The following is a 19,235-nucleotide window of genomic DNA, read 5'->3' as shown; positions in this document are numbered from 1 at the left end:
GAACAGAGAATCAGAAACAGGGCCGTCAGCTGCATCCATGGAGAACCTGAGTCACCTGCAGGGACTTTGGAAGGGAATTGCCCTCTTCATTAGTTTTTTGACGCTTCTCTCCTGGCCCTGTGCGGTTACAGGAAAGAAGAAGCTCTACATTGGAGCCTTGTTCCCGATGAGCGGCGGCTGGCCTGGTGGACAGGCATGTCTGCCCTCTGCACAGATGGCCCTGGACCTGGTCAATAACCGCAGTGACATCTTACCAGACTACGAACTGGAGCTCATATACTACGACAGCATGGTGAGTAACCTGAATTTCTCCCTGAATTAACCCCCATTTGCTTAAAATAATACTTGTGCACAAGTCAGTTTTCAATCGTGTATTAATAAGTTAACATACTTTTTTTATTTACTGAGAAAAATAACGTGTTAAATAATGTGTCTGGGCGCCACGGTGGTGCAGCAGGTAGTGTCACAGTCACACAGCTCCAGGTACCTGGAAGTTTTAGGTTCGAGTCCCGCACCGGGTGACTGTTAGTGAGGAGTGTGGTGTGTTCTCCCTGTGTCTGCGTGGGTTTCCTCCGGATGACTGTCAGTGAGGAGTGTGGTGTTTTCTCCCTGTGTCTGCATGGGTTTCCTCCGGGTGATTGTCAGTGAGGAGTGTGGTGTGTTCTCCCTCTGTCTGCGTGGGTTTCCTCTGGGTGACTGTCAGTGAGGAGTGTGGTGTGTTCTCCCTGTGTCTGCGTGGGTTTCCTCTGGGTGACTGTCAGAGAGGAGTGTGGTGGGTTCTCCCTGTGTCCGCGTGGGTTTCCTCTGGGTGACTGTCAGTGAGGAGTGTGGTGTGTTCTCCCTGTGTCTGTGTGGGTTTCCTCCAGGTGACTGTCAGAGAGGAGTGTGGTGGGTTCTCCCTGTGTCCGCGTGGGTTTCCTCTGGGTGACTGTCAGAGAGGAGTGTGGTGGGTTCTCCCTGTGTCCGCGTGGGTTTCCTCTGGGTGACTGTCAGTGAGGAGTGTGGTGTGTTCTCCCTGTGTCTGTGTGGGTTTCCTCCAGGTGACTGTCAGAGAGGAGTGTGGTGGGTTCTCCCTGTGTCTGCGTGGGTTTCCTCTGGGTGACTGTCTGTGAGGAGTGTGGTGTGTTCTCCCTGTGTCTGCGTGGGTTTCCTCTGGGTGACTGTCAGAGAGGAGTGTGGTGGGTTCTCCCTGTGTCCGCGTGGGTTTCCTCTGGGTGACTGTCAGTGAGGAGTGTGGTGTGTTCTCCCTGTGTCTGTGTGGGTTTCCTCCAGGTGACTGTCAGAGAGGAGTGTGGTGGGTTCTCCCTGTGTCCGCGTGGGTTTCCTCTGGGTGACTGTCTGTGAGGAGTGTGGTGTGTTCTCCCTGTGTCTGCGTGGGTTTCCTCTGGGTGACTGTCAGTGAGGAGTGTGGTGTGTTCTCCCTGTGTCTGCGTGGGTTTCCTCTGGGTGACTGTCAGAGAGGAGTGTGGTGGGTTCTCCCTGTGTCCGCGTGGGTTTCCTCTGGGTGACTGTCAGAGAGGAGTGTGGTGTGTTCTCCCTGTGTCTGCGTGGGTTTCCTCTGGGTGACTGTCTGTGAGGAGTGTGGTGTGTTCTCCCTGTGTCTGTGTGGGTTTCCTCCGGGTGACTGTCTGTGAGGAGTGTGGTGTGTTCTCCCTGTGTCTGCGTGGGTTTCCTCCGGGTGCTCTGGTTTCCTCCAACGGACCAAAAACACATGTTGGTAGGTGGATTGGAGACTCAAAAGTGTCCGTAGGTGTGAGTGTGTGTCGGCCTGTGAAGGACTGGTGCCCCCTCCAGGGTGTGTTCCTGCCTTGCTTCCGGGTAGTGATTCCGGGTAGGCTCTGGACCCACCGTGACCATGAACTGGATAAGCGGTTACAGACAATGAATGAATGAATAATGTGTAAAATGTTTGAACACATTTACTTTCCTCTCACAATTTAATGATTTACTAATTCATGATTTAATTTTCTTCTGAAATGTACAGTATAATCCTAAAAGAATATTAAGACATTATTCAGGTAACTTACATTTGATTTAATGGTTATTGAATAATCCATGCTACTTTTCAAAACATTTTATGATTTATTTATAGCTGAATTATAAGCTTTAGTCTTGTGAAATGTATTTATTAATTCTAAGGCATGTCTGGAATTTAAGTTTTGATATGAACAATAATATGGTGTTAAAATGAGGATGTAAAGATTTGAACCTGACCCCTCTAGTACAGTGTAATGATATAAACGGCCGTGTAGTGAGAGATTCAGATTAAACTTGCTATGCAATTTAAACGTTGCAGTTCAGTTCAAGTTTCACATTTCTTAGTGTACCTGGAGTGCCTACCTCTTCATATACTCTAAAACAAGAATACACCAATAGAAAACATGGGATAAAATTAGCTATTCTGATTATTCTCCCGTTATTGCCTACGTTGGATTGTTAGAATTGTACCAACCCCCCATTTGGGTATCTCCAATCACTCTGTCAGACCCGTATGTATATGTAAACACAAAGGTGAGGTTAAATCTCATAAAACAATGTGAGCCCAGAGAAGTAGGAGAACCAAGCGAATACGAGAGCTTTGGTGCCATGCTTCTCACTTCTGCTTGCTCAAAACAGGCTGTTCTGAAAAGGGCTGTTTAGGCAGGGGGAGAATTTTGCTGTGGTGCTTAATCCGTGTGGTATTTTAACCAAAGCATGTCACAGATTTTTCATTAAGACACTGAATACTAGGCGTCCTACTCTGCCTCATTTTCTAGATGCAGCCAACAGTCAGCATTAATAACAACATCCTATAATATCATTATCAAATATCAACAATCCCTCTACTAGAATGAAATGATAAGAATATAGTAAGAAAAAATAATTTGACAATTCAGTAGCGTATGTCTGTAAGTATGAAGTATGAAGGTTCAGATGACCACTCCATGTCTGTCTGTATAGAACTGTGTACTGTGTTCAGGAGATGTCTTTATTGTTAAAGAGCACCATTCTTTCATAGGTATTTTCAACAATGAATCTTGTATTTAAAAAACACTGAAAAAACTTGTTATAATTTGATAAAAAAGGAGATATTTGTTAATGGTCTCAGCTCCAAAAGTCGGTTGCCCCCTGCTTACTTCTTCTGAAATTGAGTTTATTAAGCCAGATGCACGCCTCTATACCAATAGGAGTCTTTCTACATATCTTGCATTACACAGTGGCAAGATGTTCTGGATGAGAAAATTAACCAAATGCCATAAATGTGAAAAGAATTGTGAGGAAGCAGTATAAGAGGTTTTTGGACTTGGACTAAAGCGTTGGTTGTGATTGGTGTGCAGCACTCTGCATTGGAATCACATTCAGTGACGGAGAAGGGGGGAGAGGAAAGGGAAAGTTGGCATGGCAACAGCCACAAATGAAACCGCTGTTCAAACAGAAGTGCATTTCTGTAAATCTTGCAGCGATAAGGAGAGGAGATACTTCAGCAGATTACTGAACATCAGCACATCCATTTTTCAGCCTGATTAAAGCAGAGTCAGGGATTTCATAAAAGCAAATTGATATCCTCTGCACTCCAATCTCCTAAACGCTCAAGTTCCTCTTCAAAACTTCATAGTCTGAGATTTGACCCCAGTGTGATTTGTTACTTTTTAAAGGAATCATGTGAAAAAAGGTATATCCTGAAGAACATGCTAGAGTTTATGCAAAAATAGCTCTATACTCAAATCTAATGCAAAATAGACATTAGGGAAACTGCTGCCAAAAAGCAGATCTTGTAGCATGAATAGAAACAAACCAGCACACAGCTGTTGAGATTAAATATACGTCTACTACAGTCAATACCAATCTGAGAACATTTGTCATTTATTTAATTTCCATGGAATGCAAGATATTCATATTTCAGGGATTATTTCTGGAAATATTTGAATAAGAGATAATCACAGCAAGTGAGATAATCAATTAAATTGCAAGGGATTATAAAAAAGCAACAGGAGAGACACAGAGGAAATAGGACCACTAACATCACAGCAAGAGCTGGTAGACTAACAGAACTATCCCCATCAGCTAAAAAATTAAAAAAGTCTGTCATCTGTGAGAAACAGTCAAACTCCACATTTGCTGTAAATAATGAAAAATTCACAGGTGTCTCTGTTTTTCCACTGTGAGAGGACAATGTGAGAAAGGATGTGTAGCAGTAAAGAAAGACAGAAAAGTAAAACATTTAAAAACTGTTAATCAAACTAAGATGCTGTGGGTGTTCTCAGAACAGCAGACCAAACTAAAGATCAAAAAGGAAATGCAGCCAACTCCGAAGCCTGAATTTTGGATAGAAATCTTTGTAGATGTCTGTGGAAGATGGACAGCAAGACCTCTTAAGAATGGAGGCAAAGATGTGGACACGCTAAGAGAAAAGTGTTGATAGTAGGTGTCAGTAATTTTCAGTTAAATGAATTTCCTACTTTTTTCCCTGATGCTAAAAATATAATAACTTGTATTTTATGATCATTTTGACTTGAATAAATAAATAAATAGATAAAAGATTTCAGATTCCTGCAGAACACTGTATGAAATGTGAAACAGAGCAAAATGCCTTAGCTGCATCATGACAGACTAAAAGTGCACATCACTAATCTCTGAGTTTAGTGGTCAATCTGGCAGTTCATATGCCATAAATCATTTTCTATAATGCCTGTCACAAAATATGTTCTCATTTATTGCCTTATGAACATTGTTCCACTTGTTCTCAATGTGGTAACCAAAGAAGCTGTAAATGTTTTATATTTTATGGACTGATCAGTCCCCCTACTTTAAATGAGTCTTTCCTCTGAGGAACTAACTCTGAACTCAGCGCATAGTGTTGGAAATAAATCGAGCAGTGTTTGATGTTGGATGAGATTTTTAAGGTCAGATGTTTTTTAGACCATTGACATTTCAATGCTGATGGGTATTATAAGCACTTCATTTGATCGGGGAGTGCTGCATACCTGAATGAGATCATAATCTAAATAGCTTTCAGCGCTGGAAAAGTAATTACAAAGAGAGGAAATCAAATTTGATTTGGCTTGCTTTTAATTATTGTTCAAAGGGCCCGTGCCACGTGGGTTGCTACGCTTAATCCTTTTCAAACAAGCAATTATCACACCCTGCAGTATTTCCTAAAAACATGAAAGTCTCTCTAATTTGCCAATTCCATATGACATTTGATTAATATTTATTTCCTAGATTAGTATTATCAAGCCATGCCACGCCATGTTTGCTAAATTAAGAGCTCTTTTTTCCAGCCCATTATTTTATGCATTTGAATTAGAAAGTAGGCCTCTCACTCATTCTCATATCAGAATATTCCATGAGGATGAACAAATTATAACTTTGGGTGACTTTGGATTACTGTGTGAATATTGCAGTCTGCTGATATGCCATTTGGGGCCCTAGTAGAATATTACTATTCTTCCTTCTTTATTTGTTAAATGACTTTAGACATTATATATTATTATTAAATTATATTCTATTATTATAATATATATATATATATATATATATATATATATATATATATATATATATATATATAAATATAATTATTATTATTATTATTAAAATTTTCCTTTTTGTAGGACTGTAGAGAAACACCTGTTTGTGCCGAGTACAGCCGCAAAAACGAAGATATTCATATTTCATTGTTTTATTTTGTACACTTTATAATGACGCATTTTATTTGTAGTTTTATATATTATGCTACCTGTTTTTAATTTCTGTTTTAAATGTAATTTTCATAATAAGCGATACTGTGCCTCAACACACATTGCTAAATTAGTGGTGAATGCTTTTACAAGCAAATAATGCATTAGCAACACTGTAAATATTTAGTAAATGTGTCCATTAGTCCTGCGATTGTGGACCACCAGGTCTTATATGAAAAGAGATTTCTACAAATAGAATGTACCACAGACCTAAATGGCAATGGATGGGTGATAACAGCTTTTATTATATGAAACATAGTCACATTTTGATCAGATGACTTTGATTTTGGAACCTTTTTTTTAACTGATTGCAATATATATTTTTAACTAATATAATGATTTTGGTTCTGCATGATGAACTGAAACAATGACTGGGGACAGAGACTGGGGATTAAAGGGAACTTAGATTGACGTTTATTGGGTATTTGTGGAAAATTTGCTGTTGCTGTTCTGAATATATGCTGATCAATATGATTCGTTTGTATTGGTCCAAAACAAGTCATAAATCAGCACATGGCAGCAGACAGTATTAGGCATGTTAGTCAGAGCAATTGTAGATCTACTTTCTTCAGAGGTATTATTTGGGGCAACAAATTCAGTGTCATTAAATGGTGGGTGGGGAGTGGCTGTGAATAAACTAGGTGACAGGAAGAACATGAGCACCACTGGGTGGAAAGCTGTTAAAAAATATTGAAAACATGTGTTTGTGTTGTGGTCTTTATGTACAGCCTTGGTATACTCACATACGCTCAACCCCACTCTCCAGATTGTTTTTATCATTATATCAAAGCTCAGACTCCAACTTTGATCAATTATTAACTGTGATAGACAGACAGAGAGAGAGAGAGGGAGAGAGAGAGACAGGCATTACTTGATGAGGTACTTCTGCTCTCTGCAGTTTAATTGGCAGCTGTTGTGTCCAGATTGGACTAAGAAGGATTTCCAAATGCATGCCTTATTCATAGCAGTGTCTCCAACAGAACATCAGAGCAGCATTTGCAGTCCAAAGGAAGATAATAAAGAAGAATTTTAAGATTTATTTTACCACACTGCAGTCGTGAGAATATATGTTTATTTTCTGCCGTGGACTGAAATCCCTAGGTATCTTATGGTATGAGGCTAACTCTGTAAAATTGCTGTATTTAAAAATTACAGGCGCCAGGATGGTCGCTGGTGCACGTTTGTCAATCTAACCTAAGACTTGAGGAAACTTTGGCACTCCCCACGTTTGTTTTGCCCTCTCAAATATGCATGAGTGACCACCCTCAAAGCTTTGTTTATGGAAGATGGCAGATTGCAGTGCAAACATCTCTGATGTCCACATATCACACCATCACCAAAAAACTGTAACCTGTAACAAAGAGTGAGGCAAGACAAGAACAAACACTGGACTGGTTTTTCTAACATTAAGTGACACTAAGCCTTTTTGACATGTAATTTTATTGGCTCAGCTGCCTGGCTGTTTGCTTCCTATACCTGCTGGTGTTTGATGTGATAGTGGACTGGTAGAGTGTACTGGGAACGACAGCTTTCACTGGTGCTTCTCTGTATCTGTCAGGTAAATTCCTACGTACCTTGCTGCTTTTTGGTGTCTGGCAGACTGGGAGAGCAGAAGGATAAAGTTAGCTTCTTAATTGTTAGCTGCTTATTCGGATTTCACGTTCCACCTTAAATTGTGCTTTAAATAAATTTGTACCATTGCTCTGTGTTTCTCTTTTTTTTCATTCAGTGTGTTTACACAGTTTTTTACACAGTGTTAAAACACAATGTCCTCCATTTAAGGGGGAATGGGAAGTTTTGAATGAGAACTCTACAGCCTCGTAGAAATGACTGGGAGGCCTGGATTTGATGCCGTTTTTTTTTTTGTGTGTGTGCGTGAAATGCCTCATTTAGCTGTTTTGGGTATTATGAATATTATAGGCTTGTTTTGAGTCCGTATAACTTTTCAGTTTTTGCTCTGAGATCTGAGAAGATGAATACATGACAGGAGTTGGGGGAGAGGGGGGAGGATCCGGGGCATGTTTGACTGTTTAAATAACCAGTTAATACAAAAGCCTAAAATAAGTTTGGACTGGAAAATAAATTAAGGATATTCTCTGACATTTGCACAGCACTGTGGAGTTGTGTTCTTTTTTCAGTGCTCAAACCCATGCTGACACACTGCTTTACCACTGCCAAGAGGCAACCTACTTCTTACAGCACCTCCAGAATGTGTCCCATTCAAATATTTAATTACCCTCTCATTATTAGACTTAACTAATAGTTGTCAGCATCACCAGCAGGCATTACAAATAGGTAGTGTCATTGTTTTCTGTGGGCAGTGCTTTAGGTCTCATTTGGAGCCTGCTTTTGTTGTTTTAGTAGGGACCCCTCAGCTCCTCAAGGCTGAGCTGAGACTGTGCACTGGATAGAAAGCCACAGCTCCCAGGAGAACCTGAGGAAGGCTGCAGGATGAAAATGATATCTTACACTGTTTAACACTGTGAAGAAAATAAAATGTTGCTGATGGACCTTGAAAAGAGCTTTAGATCTGTGTCTTCTTCCGTTTAAACTGTCGACACACTTGGAAAAAAAATCTATTTCAGCTATTTTTAGTATTTACCACTCCAGCTCTTCCCAGTGGTTTGGGATGGTTCTTAATTACTCCAAAGGAAGCAGTTCCACTTCTCCACAGCCAAGTGCTGGCAGACATATAATTCTTTAGCCAACATTTCTCACTTGGGTGAACATAGGGACATGTGCAGATGCTACTACACACTACATTTTATTAGGTAATGCTTTTCTATGTAGATTATAAATACAAGTTGTGTATGTGCACACAAATATCTAGATATTTTTAGTTTTCTTTGATGTGCCTCTTAATGTGGTACTAAATAGGAAATCATGTAAAATAAAACTGAAACATTGTCTTTTACTCCAAAAAAAGTTAAAAATTTAATCATAATAATAATAATAAAAAAACAAAAACATATGGCATATAATATACAATGTATATTTCTAAATCTTCTAAAACATTTCCATTGGTTTGATCATCATGAAATATTCATACAACATGGATAAGTCACTATCATTTTCAGATTAGGCAAAACTGAGAGATCGTGTTTCAATAATGACAGAAATGAAGAATGAAAACTGGAAATAATAAACAAAACTACAGAGCTGAAAATGCTGCAACACCAAAGTCATTTTTCAAATCTGAGTGACTTGTGATGCTTTTTGTTATTGTTCAACTCCTGATATCACTGTGGAACTAATGAGAACTCAATTGAGATAAGCACGCAAACAAACAAAGCAACAAATGAATAAGAAATTGCACGCTGGGGCCCGTATTGTCTCTGCTTTCTTTATTGGAGTTGCTTTGTTTTTGTCGCTGCAGTGAATCCATACGTGATGTGTTTGGTAACAGTCACCTCAGTGTTTGTGAATCCTCCCCTGTGTGTGTGGAGCTCAGTGGAGCAGGGCAATGTGAACACTTGAAGCATACTGCTTCGCACACACATAAACACACACACACACACACACACACACACACACACACATAAAAACACACAGAAGCTCCTTCAGCGTTTTATACTGTAGCTCTGCATGAGTCTTGGAGGGAGAGTTTTTCCAGATTATATATTATCATTTATTTGGATGCATATACAGTCCTGGTGAACCTATCCAAATTGCCCTTACAGTAGCTCATAATAAAAATGATATTGCAGTAATATATTTTTATCATATCAGGAGTTGTAATAATAAATGACTAATTTACTATTGCAAAGATTATAACATATTAATGTAACAATATAGAGTGTTATCACATTGCCAGGTATGTAATAGTATATTGTCCACTTAGTTTATAATTAGTGATTTTTAAATATTTATACAATATTTCTTTGTAAAAATATATAACTTTTTAATGTAATTTATTCTTTTGAATGAGTTTTATATTACAACATCGGAACTTGGCATCAAAAGTGCATTAATTGGTTGTAAACACAAACATCACTGTTGACTTAATACACATCGTTTATAACAGAGGAATTTGTTCTCCATGTGAAACACACATTTACACACACACACACTAGGAGGCAGTGAGCACACAGCCCTAGCCACGTTGCCTGTGGGGCAGTTGGGGGTTAGGTGCACTTCAGTCATGACCTGTCGGCTCTGGGGATTGAACCAGCAACCTTCCGGTTACACGCCCAGTTCTAAAATGGCTGCCCAATTTTGAATACAAGTTTAAAACCTGTGTTTATATAAACACAATTCAAAGCTGCTCTGAGAGTTCTAGGCTTCATAGTTAAACTTTGTCCTCAAAATGTTTAAAATGTCAATCGTTATCTGTCAGATAACGCCTCTAAGCTCTGTCTGTCTCAAAAGGAAGGGTATCTTTATGAATATGGAGATGTTATCATCTTGCTGGATGCGTATAGTCCAGATAACTGTAAATCCCTTGCAGATTAAATAGAGGTCAACATCTTCATCTTTTATAAGTAGATTGTTTACTACTTGAGCTGCTTCTTTACACAGATACTATAGTGAAACATCATGTACAACACAGTGCAAAGTCAATCACAATCTGAATCAGGATGAATAGGCTACATCAACTACTTATCTATTCCTTTTTTTTCACTGAAAAAATTATAAATATATAACGTTTGTGTCTGTATTAGAAATAAGCATTAGTATTTGTATTATACCTCCCTCCTCTCTCTCTCTCTCTCTCTCTCTCTCTCTCTCTCTCTCTCTCTCTCTCTCTCTCTCTCTCTCAGTGTGACCCAGGGGAAGCTACTAAGCTGCTGTATGACCTGCTCTACACAGATCCGATAAAGATTGTCCTGATGCCGGGCTGCAGCTCTGTGTCTACAGTGGTGGCCGAAGCAGCTCGCATGTGGAACCTCATAGTGGTGTGTTTCTAATCTACAGTGTGCTTTATCCACATAAGACTTGAGATCTAGAACTTGAATTTGACCGTGTTTATTTTCAACAAACTCTTTTTCTACAGCTGTGTTTATCAGACTCTTTCCATTTGTCATTTGGGTTATAATTTGATTTTGTCAGTTGGTGTGTAGTATATTGTCTCAGCAGTAACTTTCCGCTTAAGTAGCATAGCCTAGTAGTGAGGGTCTTAGAAAATCTAACAAACTGCTTTTGTTATAAATTTAAGTAGAAAACATAGTAAAGAAAGGCAAAGAAAGTTAGGGTGCAAATTATGGGAGAAAATGAGGGAAAGAGAAAGAATGTGTGAAAGGGATTAACTTCAAATTAATTTCTTTCATCTGTTTGCGTCCACTGAGGTTTGTGTTATCAAGTCATTTCCAAGTAATTTCCTTAAATCTGCTTTGGCGATGCAGCATGGAAAATGGTCATTAATGGATCACTTCCCTATAGACGCATAGGAGGAATTATATACATTCTTTCTGATGGGGATGTCTCTAGTCAAAGTATTTAGCAGGGCCAGTCATTAGCGGGTGGTATGGTTATCTACAAAGTCACACAGATGCATTATTCAAGCAGTAGAGTAGCTCTGCCTGTGATTTTGGGACAGTGACGAGTCTGTGTTTTAGTTTTCACTGCTGCAAATACACTGACTTTCAGTTCAATTGTGTTACAAGTCTCTGTGGAATATAATTAATGTCAAACCCACACACTGTGCCAAGTATTGGTGCACTGTTGATGCCAGAAGTTGTAGTCACAAAGTGAATTATTTATTAACGCATGCAAAAACATCTGGCCACACAGGAATGACATTAAGCTCACCTTACAGCTCGCTGAGAGTTGGTGGCTCTGAGACTTCAAAGAGGGAACTGAGCTTGAATATGGCTTGTCTTGCACAGTTACAGTGTGGCGTTAACCTCCTTTTAGAAATACCATGCTGCATTATTCTGAGCATGGCAGTTCTGAACCTGCTTTCATACTTTTGTGCTTTTTCTCTGCAGTTTTCCTATGGCTCCAGCTCCCCAGCGCTTTCCAACCGGCAGCGCTTCCCCACCTTCTTCCGGACACACCCCTCGGCCACACTTCACAACCCCACGCGCGTGCACCTCTTCCAGAGGTGGAATTGGACAAAGATCGCCACCATCCAGCAAACCACGGAAGTCTTCACTTCGGTCAGAATTCAAAACAGCCCTAAAGCAGCCTGTGGAAACATGCGAAATTCAGAAATGCCCTGACCACATATTATTGCAGTACATTAATTAAATTAATATCATAACGCCATAATTATCCTATAGGCCAGATTCTTCAGTCCCAGTTTTCATGCTCTTACACACCTGGTGGAGCATTTCTAGGTTTATTCAGTGCATTTGGGCAGGGAAAGCACCAGACCGTGCTGGAAACCAATCATGAAGCACATCTGGTCAATAGTGTGTTTATTGTACTCTTTTGAAGTAAATAAAATTAATGTAGAATAACTAGAATGTTTATGCCTTCCATAGATGTCCATTTTAAGCCGCTCAAAATCTATTTAACACACAGCAGATAGATTGTTGAAGAGTTGAAGGCCAGAGTCTAAAACCATCAGTTTCTCTTTATTAACACAACAGATAACTCTAACTGACTGTTAAGTTGAAGCAAGTGTTTCAACATGAAAATGACCAGAGTATGCAGGACTAATGTTTCAGGAAATTAGCTCCTCTACACTGTCACAGAAGACCATTTTTTTACATTTACACCTACAGCATTTGGCAGGTACTCTGATCCAGAGCGACTTACAAATCTAATCAAGCTGCAGCAGCAGAGTGAGTGAAGGGCCTTACCCAAAAAGCATAGCAAGGTTACTTGGTTTGCCTGGTGAAAAGCAGTGGTGTTAGCCACTATGCTGTACTAAGAAAGATATTTTTAATGCTGATTGTTCTCAAAAAACTGAACTTAAACTACACAGTATATAAATGAATAGGGGAATGTGGTTGATCTGTGAACAGTGACATTGCTTTGTTGCTTTGACTCTGTTCTCTCACATTGGATCTGAGATGAAACCATGATGATTAAATAAATATGAAGTCAAACAGCTTTTGTTTGAGAGTTCATACATCCATTTCACGTCATTTGAATGCAAGCCCTGTCATTTGGGGTTACCAAAAGTAATCGGACAGTTGGCTGCTGAGCTGTTTATTGGTCAGCTATGTGTCACTGAGTATCTGTTCCAGAAAAAACAGGCACTGGAGCTAAGTCAAAATAAAGTAAATCTGAGTCAGAGCCAATGTATTAGGAATGTCACCATTATCTATTTGGCTCTTCATCCAAAAATCAGTAAGAAATAATAATATAATCAGTAATGTAATCATGGATGTACGCATCGATTTGCCAAAGAATAACATAAGAGACCTGCTTAAATAACAAAGAAAACAAACCACTGAACACGGACTTAGAAAGTTTACACACTTGTACACCCCTAGTAAACCTCACAGATATATGAACAGAAGTTGACATAATAAGAGTTTGGATCATTTAAAGATCTATTTAGGTGACATAATGGCACAAGTGGTGTCAGTGTCACACAACTCAATGTTCCTTGGGTTGTATGTTCATTTCCAACCTCGGTAGGTGAACTGGCTGTGTGAAATGGCCCGTAGGTGTGAGTGTGTTTGTGATCAGTGATTGTGTGAGTGAGTGAGTGAGTGATGCCCTGTAATGGACAGGCACCCCATCAGAGGTGACATCCTGCCTTGTGCCCAATGATTCTGGGTGGGCTCTGGATCTCCAGAACGAATAAAAATCCATCCATGAAAATCCATGAAAAAAATCAGATTTTTGCTTTATTTTTAACAATGCAATACTTTTGTCCCAACTGCGAACCCTAAAACTCTTAAAAGTAATCAATTACTCAGTACCTAGGGAATACATAAGATCAACAACAAGGATAGTACCACTGTCCAATTACTGATATACTGTAGTGGAGCTGTAAGCTGTGCTTTTACACAGTTTTGTCTGCCCACTCAGCCTATATCTGTCTCTATTTCATCCTTGCATGGCGCAATAAACTCAGTCTGATGTTTGTTTGCATGTTTTCCTCTATGCTTAGCATCTCAAAGCCTCGACCTGCGCTTCACCAGCTCAACCTAGTGAATCAAAATCACCAGGATTGGTTCAGTTCTCACTCGCTACTTTTTTCTCTCCCTAACTTTTGGTTCACCTCAGAACCTCACCTCCTTCTTTCTAGAACATTTCTTCTCTCAGCTCCATCCTCCTGCTTGTGTTTAGGTTTCTGTGCTGGATAAACAGGCCCAGTGCACTCTAGGGACTTGGCTCTGTAGCTTTAGATTCAAAGCATGAAGAGAAAAAGGCCTCAATTCTCATGTAGGATCTTTGAAGTCATTTGTCAGAATATTGGTTTGAAGAATATCGATTGAGTTATAAATCTCTCAAGTGCTGGTTCGATATTTCACTCTATCTGCCAGGCTTCTGATAATGATCCTCCCTTTCTCCTCTACTCATCCCTTCCCTTATTTTTTGCTTTTCCCTTCCTTCCCTTGCACTTTAGGCTTTCCTCCTTCTTTACGATATGCTCATTTTTTTCTCCTCTGTCTGTATTTGCATCTCTTTGCTTCTTTTGCCGTAGTGTGTTTTTCTTCAGAGTCCTTCTATTGAAGCCTGCTGCTTCTTTGCTCATCTTCTCACATGTCACTCTCTTCATAACCGTGTTAGCTGGTCTTTCATGCTTGCATTTCTTGATTTGTTTTTATGTGAAAGTTTGAATACCTCTGGTTATATGACATGTTTTGTAATAAAAAAAATACGTTAGCACATCCTTTATCAATATGGTGGAAGTGCAGAGGTTTATTTAACATACTGTAAAAAATGAAAGCTATAATTAAAATGCCATACCTCTTGCACAGACCGATAAGCGCTTACAGATGATGAATAAAAATATATCACACAAAGAACAGAAGACAATGTTGACCCTTTTATTTTGAGAATCAGTTTACATTTAACTGTATTCCTATGACCTTACTCATGTGTCTCATATTTCTTCTGCTTTTTCTCTCTCTCTCTCTCTCTTGGTTCCACCTTCTGCTTTTTCTTCTGTTCATCATTATATTTCCCTTTATTCCTCTTCCCTCCCTCCCTCTCTCTCTCTCTCTCTCTTGCCTCTTCTCTTTCCTCTCTCCCTCACACACTCTCTCTCTATCTCTACATTCACTCTTATCTTTTTTTTCATTCCTCTCTTCTTACTCTTTCTCTCTCTTCAATCTTTCCTCTGTTATTTTCCTCCTCTCGTTCAGACGCTGGATGATCTGGAGCAGAGGGTGAAGGAGGCTAAAATTGAGATAAGCGTGAGACAGAGTTTCCTCACTGATCCCGCCGTGGCTGTCAAAAACCTGAAGGTGCTTTGATGAAAAATTCACCAGCCGCCGCACTTCCTCAGCCGCGCTGCTGCGCAGTTAGCCCGGGCTGCACATGAAAACGCTCTGCCAAACAAACCAACACTCTTAGGATCCGCTCCTCAGCTTCAGATCAATTGACAGCTCGCATGTCACATCTGTGATGAGGGGCTAAACCGACAGCCCATGATGAACAGCGATCATTTCTTATCGCCACATTATTTTACATAATAACCTCGCGAGATTTCTCACTCCCTGCTATGCCAGGTCCGAGCATGCTGCCACAGCCCTGTACATTAAATATTGATGACATCACATCTCACAGTAATGCTGAAGTCCTTTAGGACCTGCTATCAAAAATGAGTGCAATAGAAAGGACCATAATTTGCCTTTTGATGGAAATTTATAATTAGCAAACATTATTATTTTAGCACTGACTGAATTATTATACAGGAAGACTCACTGAAAAATAAGACATCAGTCAGTTTCACTTCTAATTTTGTCCATCCATTACGGCCCACATACTTAAAACATTCCCTGCTTTTCTTTTACTCTGCAGCGGCAAGACGCCCGGATCATTGTAGGCCTCTTCTATGAGACTGAAGCAAGAAAAGTTTTTTGTGAGGCAAGTGCTGAATGGCTTGGCTGTCATTTCTGTCAAACTATTTCTTTTAAAAGCAAGACAAACTGAGCAATTTAGATCAACACGGCTTGACATTGTGGGGGGATTGTGCCAAGCTGAATGCAAGTAGGCAAAACTTTGAACACCCCTGCTGCAATGACATGTTCTGTACAATACCCGTGTAAAACGCTGGCAGAGAATAAATTACAATAATTTATTTTTTCTTCTAAAAATTTTGAGCATAATTCATATCTAAATTAACAAACTTTTCAAATGCACAATTAAAAAAAGTTTGTTAAACAGTCTGTAATTATGAAATCAAATGTGCATTTCTGTTCTGTTTATAGTTCTTACTTCAAATTAGAAAAGTAACAAAGTTACTTAATAAATGTTAGTAACATAAATGCCTGACATAAATGTGACTAGACAATTACTCTCACCATAAAAATGTCTCTTGCGCCAGTTTACTAGCAGTAATGCTCTGCTGCTGTAACATAATTTAGTGAATGCTTTTTAATCATCCCACAATTTGTTAATATATTTTTATAACCACCCAGGATCCAAGATCAGTTCATTTATTCTATTTATTACATATAATTTAAAATTATTTGTTAATAATGGCATGGTGCATGATCTTAACATTTCATCAATCCTCAATCCAAACACTGCTGATTATCTCTTTTTTTATGAAGGTCTACAAAGAGAAACTCTATGGGAAAAAGTATGTGTGGTTCCTGATTGGGTGGTATGCAGACAACTGGTTTAAAATCAAAGACCCAGCCATCAACTGCACAGTGGAGCAAATGACAGAGGCTGTGGAGGGACATGTCACTACAGAGATTGTCATGCTGAACCCTGAGTCAGTTCGCGGAGCCTCCAACCTTGTGAGTGAAACCTCTAATCATCCAGACAGTTTTAAAATGATTGTGATTGTGAATATGAGAACTGTGAGGCAATGCTGATATCCAATATTTTTCAAAAATATAGACTATATCTACCTACAGTGATCAGTATTATTCATGTGATGCTAAATATGCAGTAAAATGCATAAAGTGCAGACATTTCAACACAGTCTCCATATAAACCTCATGTAGGAGTACAGAGTACCATAGATATTCAGCACATTACTCCTGTCTTCAGCTTACACTGGCTTCTTAAGTTTCATATGGAGTGTAAGGTCTTGCAAATAGCATGTCCTGCTGCCGATTGCTGACAAAACAAGTCTGTCCACTCGGCGGCCATCTTGGCAAATCCTCCAGGCAGTTATTTCAAGTCAGGCGCATACGCATATGAACCGAGAGAGAGTAAAATACCTGAAACTGAAGGACAAGTTACTCTTTTAGAAACATACTATAAACCACTAATTTAAACTCATAAATACCCCATAAAGGGTTTTAGCATGTGGCTCGCTAATACATATATAGATTTTTCACCTTGTTCTTGTTGCTGTGCTTGTGCAGATCTGTAAAATGAAGGGGTGGGCAATGGACTTTGTGTTGATGGATGGGACTTTATCTGTAACCAGACACCATGTTGAGCTTTTCCAAAACTCCTGTTCATATTTCAGCAAGTGACAGGCCTCCTTGTATATTACTCCTCTGTTGCCTTCCTCTGATTCATCTTACTGCATAGGGAAGGAGCAGCATAACAACTGAACTTCATTTTTAAAAGTATTACTATTATTAGTTTAAATTTTTTAATATTTTCATAGGAATGAATTACTAGTCTTTCTGAAATAAAGTGAAGGCAAAATACCTTGAACTTGCTACACTGGCCCTTTGCGTGGGCTTGGGTTTCTGTGGTATTAAATTTTTAAATAAGAGCACTACTCATGAAGACCTTATGGGGTTGTGTTGCTCTTCTGCAGATTAGTTGAAAATATTGGATCAAGCAGAAAAGGGATGAATAGACTGGTGAGTTCACAGCACTCTTCTCCACCAGTGAAAATTAGAAGACAGGCAGGAACAATTTCTTCGGTCAAAGTCCATAACCTTTCTGACTACCTGAGGGCTTAAGCCAACAATTTGGGTTATTTACTACTTTTGTGTTAAATATATTAAGCCCTCAAGCTTCTCGGCGCAAAACACACTGCCCCCGAGTGCAGTTACAAAGATAATACAACTTAGCATGCCCTGCTAGCCCCTTCTCTGTCTTGTATCTCTGCGTTCTAAAAAGACCTTGAACATTTTGAGACCTCTTGAAACATTTAGGGCAATCTGATTAGTCTAATTAGTTGAGGAACGAAACATTGATCTTTGTTTTTCTGCAGTTCTCAGCTCTGATTTAAATGTCTTGCTCCAGGTAACCGTAGTAATGGCCTTCTGATGACCGGTCTGTTGCTCTTGAAGAATTAAAAGTGACCTAAATTGCTAAACTCTCTCCTCTCACATCCATTCAGACTTCGCAGGAGTTCCTGGCCCAGCTCATGTCTCGTCTCGGAGGGAAAAACCCTGAAGAGACAGGGGGGTTTCAGGAAGCTCCTCTGGCATATGATGCTGTGTGGGCTCTTGCTTTGGCCCTGAACAAGACTGTTGAACCTCTGAGAGCTAAAGGCAAACGATTAGAGGACTTCAATTACAACAACAAGGACATCACGGCAGAGCTGTACCGAGCCCTTAATACCAGCTCGTTTGAAGGTGTTTCAGTGAGTAAAACTTCTTGGAATCCATAGCATATAACAAATATTTGATGGTGATAAGATGAGAAAATCTCTTTCAATGATTCTGTAAACTTTTCAGGTTCTATACCAAGGTTTTATTAACTCCGATACCCAAAGAACTAGGTACTTTTTGGAAACAGACATATAAGTCATGTATTATAAACAGGAATTTACATATGGAGTCTAGTATAATTAAACTAGTATTTTGGTATAGAGTTAAAATAAGAAGTATAACTATATTTAGAGGAATCTAAATTAATGGGTATGTAATTCGTTTGTGTTTAATGTTATCATATCCTGTGACCGAAATGGCTCCCTTTTCACTATTCCCTTCATTATTCACTATATAGTGCTCTATTTTAGGGTACTGAATTCAGGAGGGTAGTGAATGATTTTGAACATTACCTAATGCAGGTTTTCACCAAACAATGCTGTGGATTATGGGTAATCTGATATCTGCTAGTGTACATGGGTTATACACTACTTTTTGCAGTGCATTGTGGGATTGTTTGAGCGCACTGAAAACTGTCCACCATGCTTTCGGACACTACAACAAAATGGCAGAACCCCAACATAGTGCACTATATCGTGAATAGGGCACAGTTTCTCACACAGCTCCAGTCTCCTTTGTAAATGTATGTACTTGTGCACTTTTCAGGGTCATGTGGTCTTCGATGCACAGGGTTCCAGAATGGCTTGGACTCTCATAGAGCAACTGCAAGGTATTGATCACAGCACTTCAAATCAGTAATCTCTTTCCTGTGAAACAACTCCCTGAAAATAAATGGGAAAAGATTTTTTTTTTAAACAAATTGTCAAACCGATCATCTGTAACAGCATGCTTTATTAGATAGCATTTAGGAGGCAAAGTTTTAATTAAGATTTTAATGGAATTTTGCTTCTTTGCTTCATTACCATAACTT

At 39.3% G+C, this 19,235-nt stretch overlaps 1 protein-coding gene across 2 annotated transcripts in view; it reads left to right on the top strand.

Moving 5' to 3' along the window:
* The window catches only part of gabbr1a (gamma-aminobutyric acid (GABA) B receptor, 1a), a 97,094-nt gene that overhangs the window by 18,077 nt on the left and 59,782 nt on the right, over positions 1-19,235 (top strand). For both annotated transcript variants that reach the window (XM_066660064.1, XM_066660057.1), the window contains exons 7-14: positions 132-292; positions 10,481-10,615; positions 11,648-11,818; positions 14,933-15,034; positions 15,591-15,656; positions 16,346-16,537; positions 18,052-18,297; positions 18,971-19,034. In XM_066660064.1, coding sequence (XP_066516161.1) covers positions 132-292; positions 10,481-10,615; positions 11,648-11,818; positions 14,933-15,034; positions 15,591-15,656; positions 16,346-16,537; positions 18,052-18,297; positions 18,971-19,034 — 1,137 coding nt within the window. The remainder of the gene's footprint in view (positions 1-131; positions 293-10,480; positions 10,616-11,647; positions 11,819-14,932; positions 15,035-15,590; positions 15,657-16,345; positions 16,538-18,051; positions 18,298-18,970; positions 19,035-19,235) is intronic.

The sequence above is a fragment of the Hoplias malabaricus genome, chromosome 1, assembly GCF_029633855.1.
Source record: "Hoplias malabaricus isolate fHopMal1 chromosome 1, fHopMal1.hap1, whole genome shotgun sequence".
NCBI lineage: Eukaryota > Metazoa > Chordata > Actinopteri > Characiformes > Erythrinidae > Hoplias > Hoplias malabaricus.
Note: the sequence above shows the minus strand (reverse complement) of the source record. Positions and strands in the feature narration are given on the sequence as shown.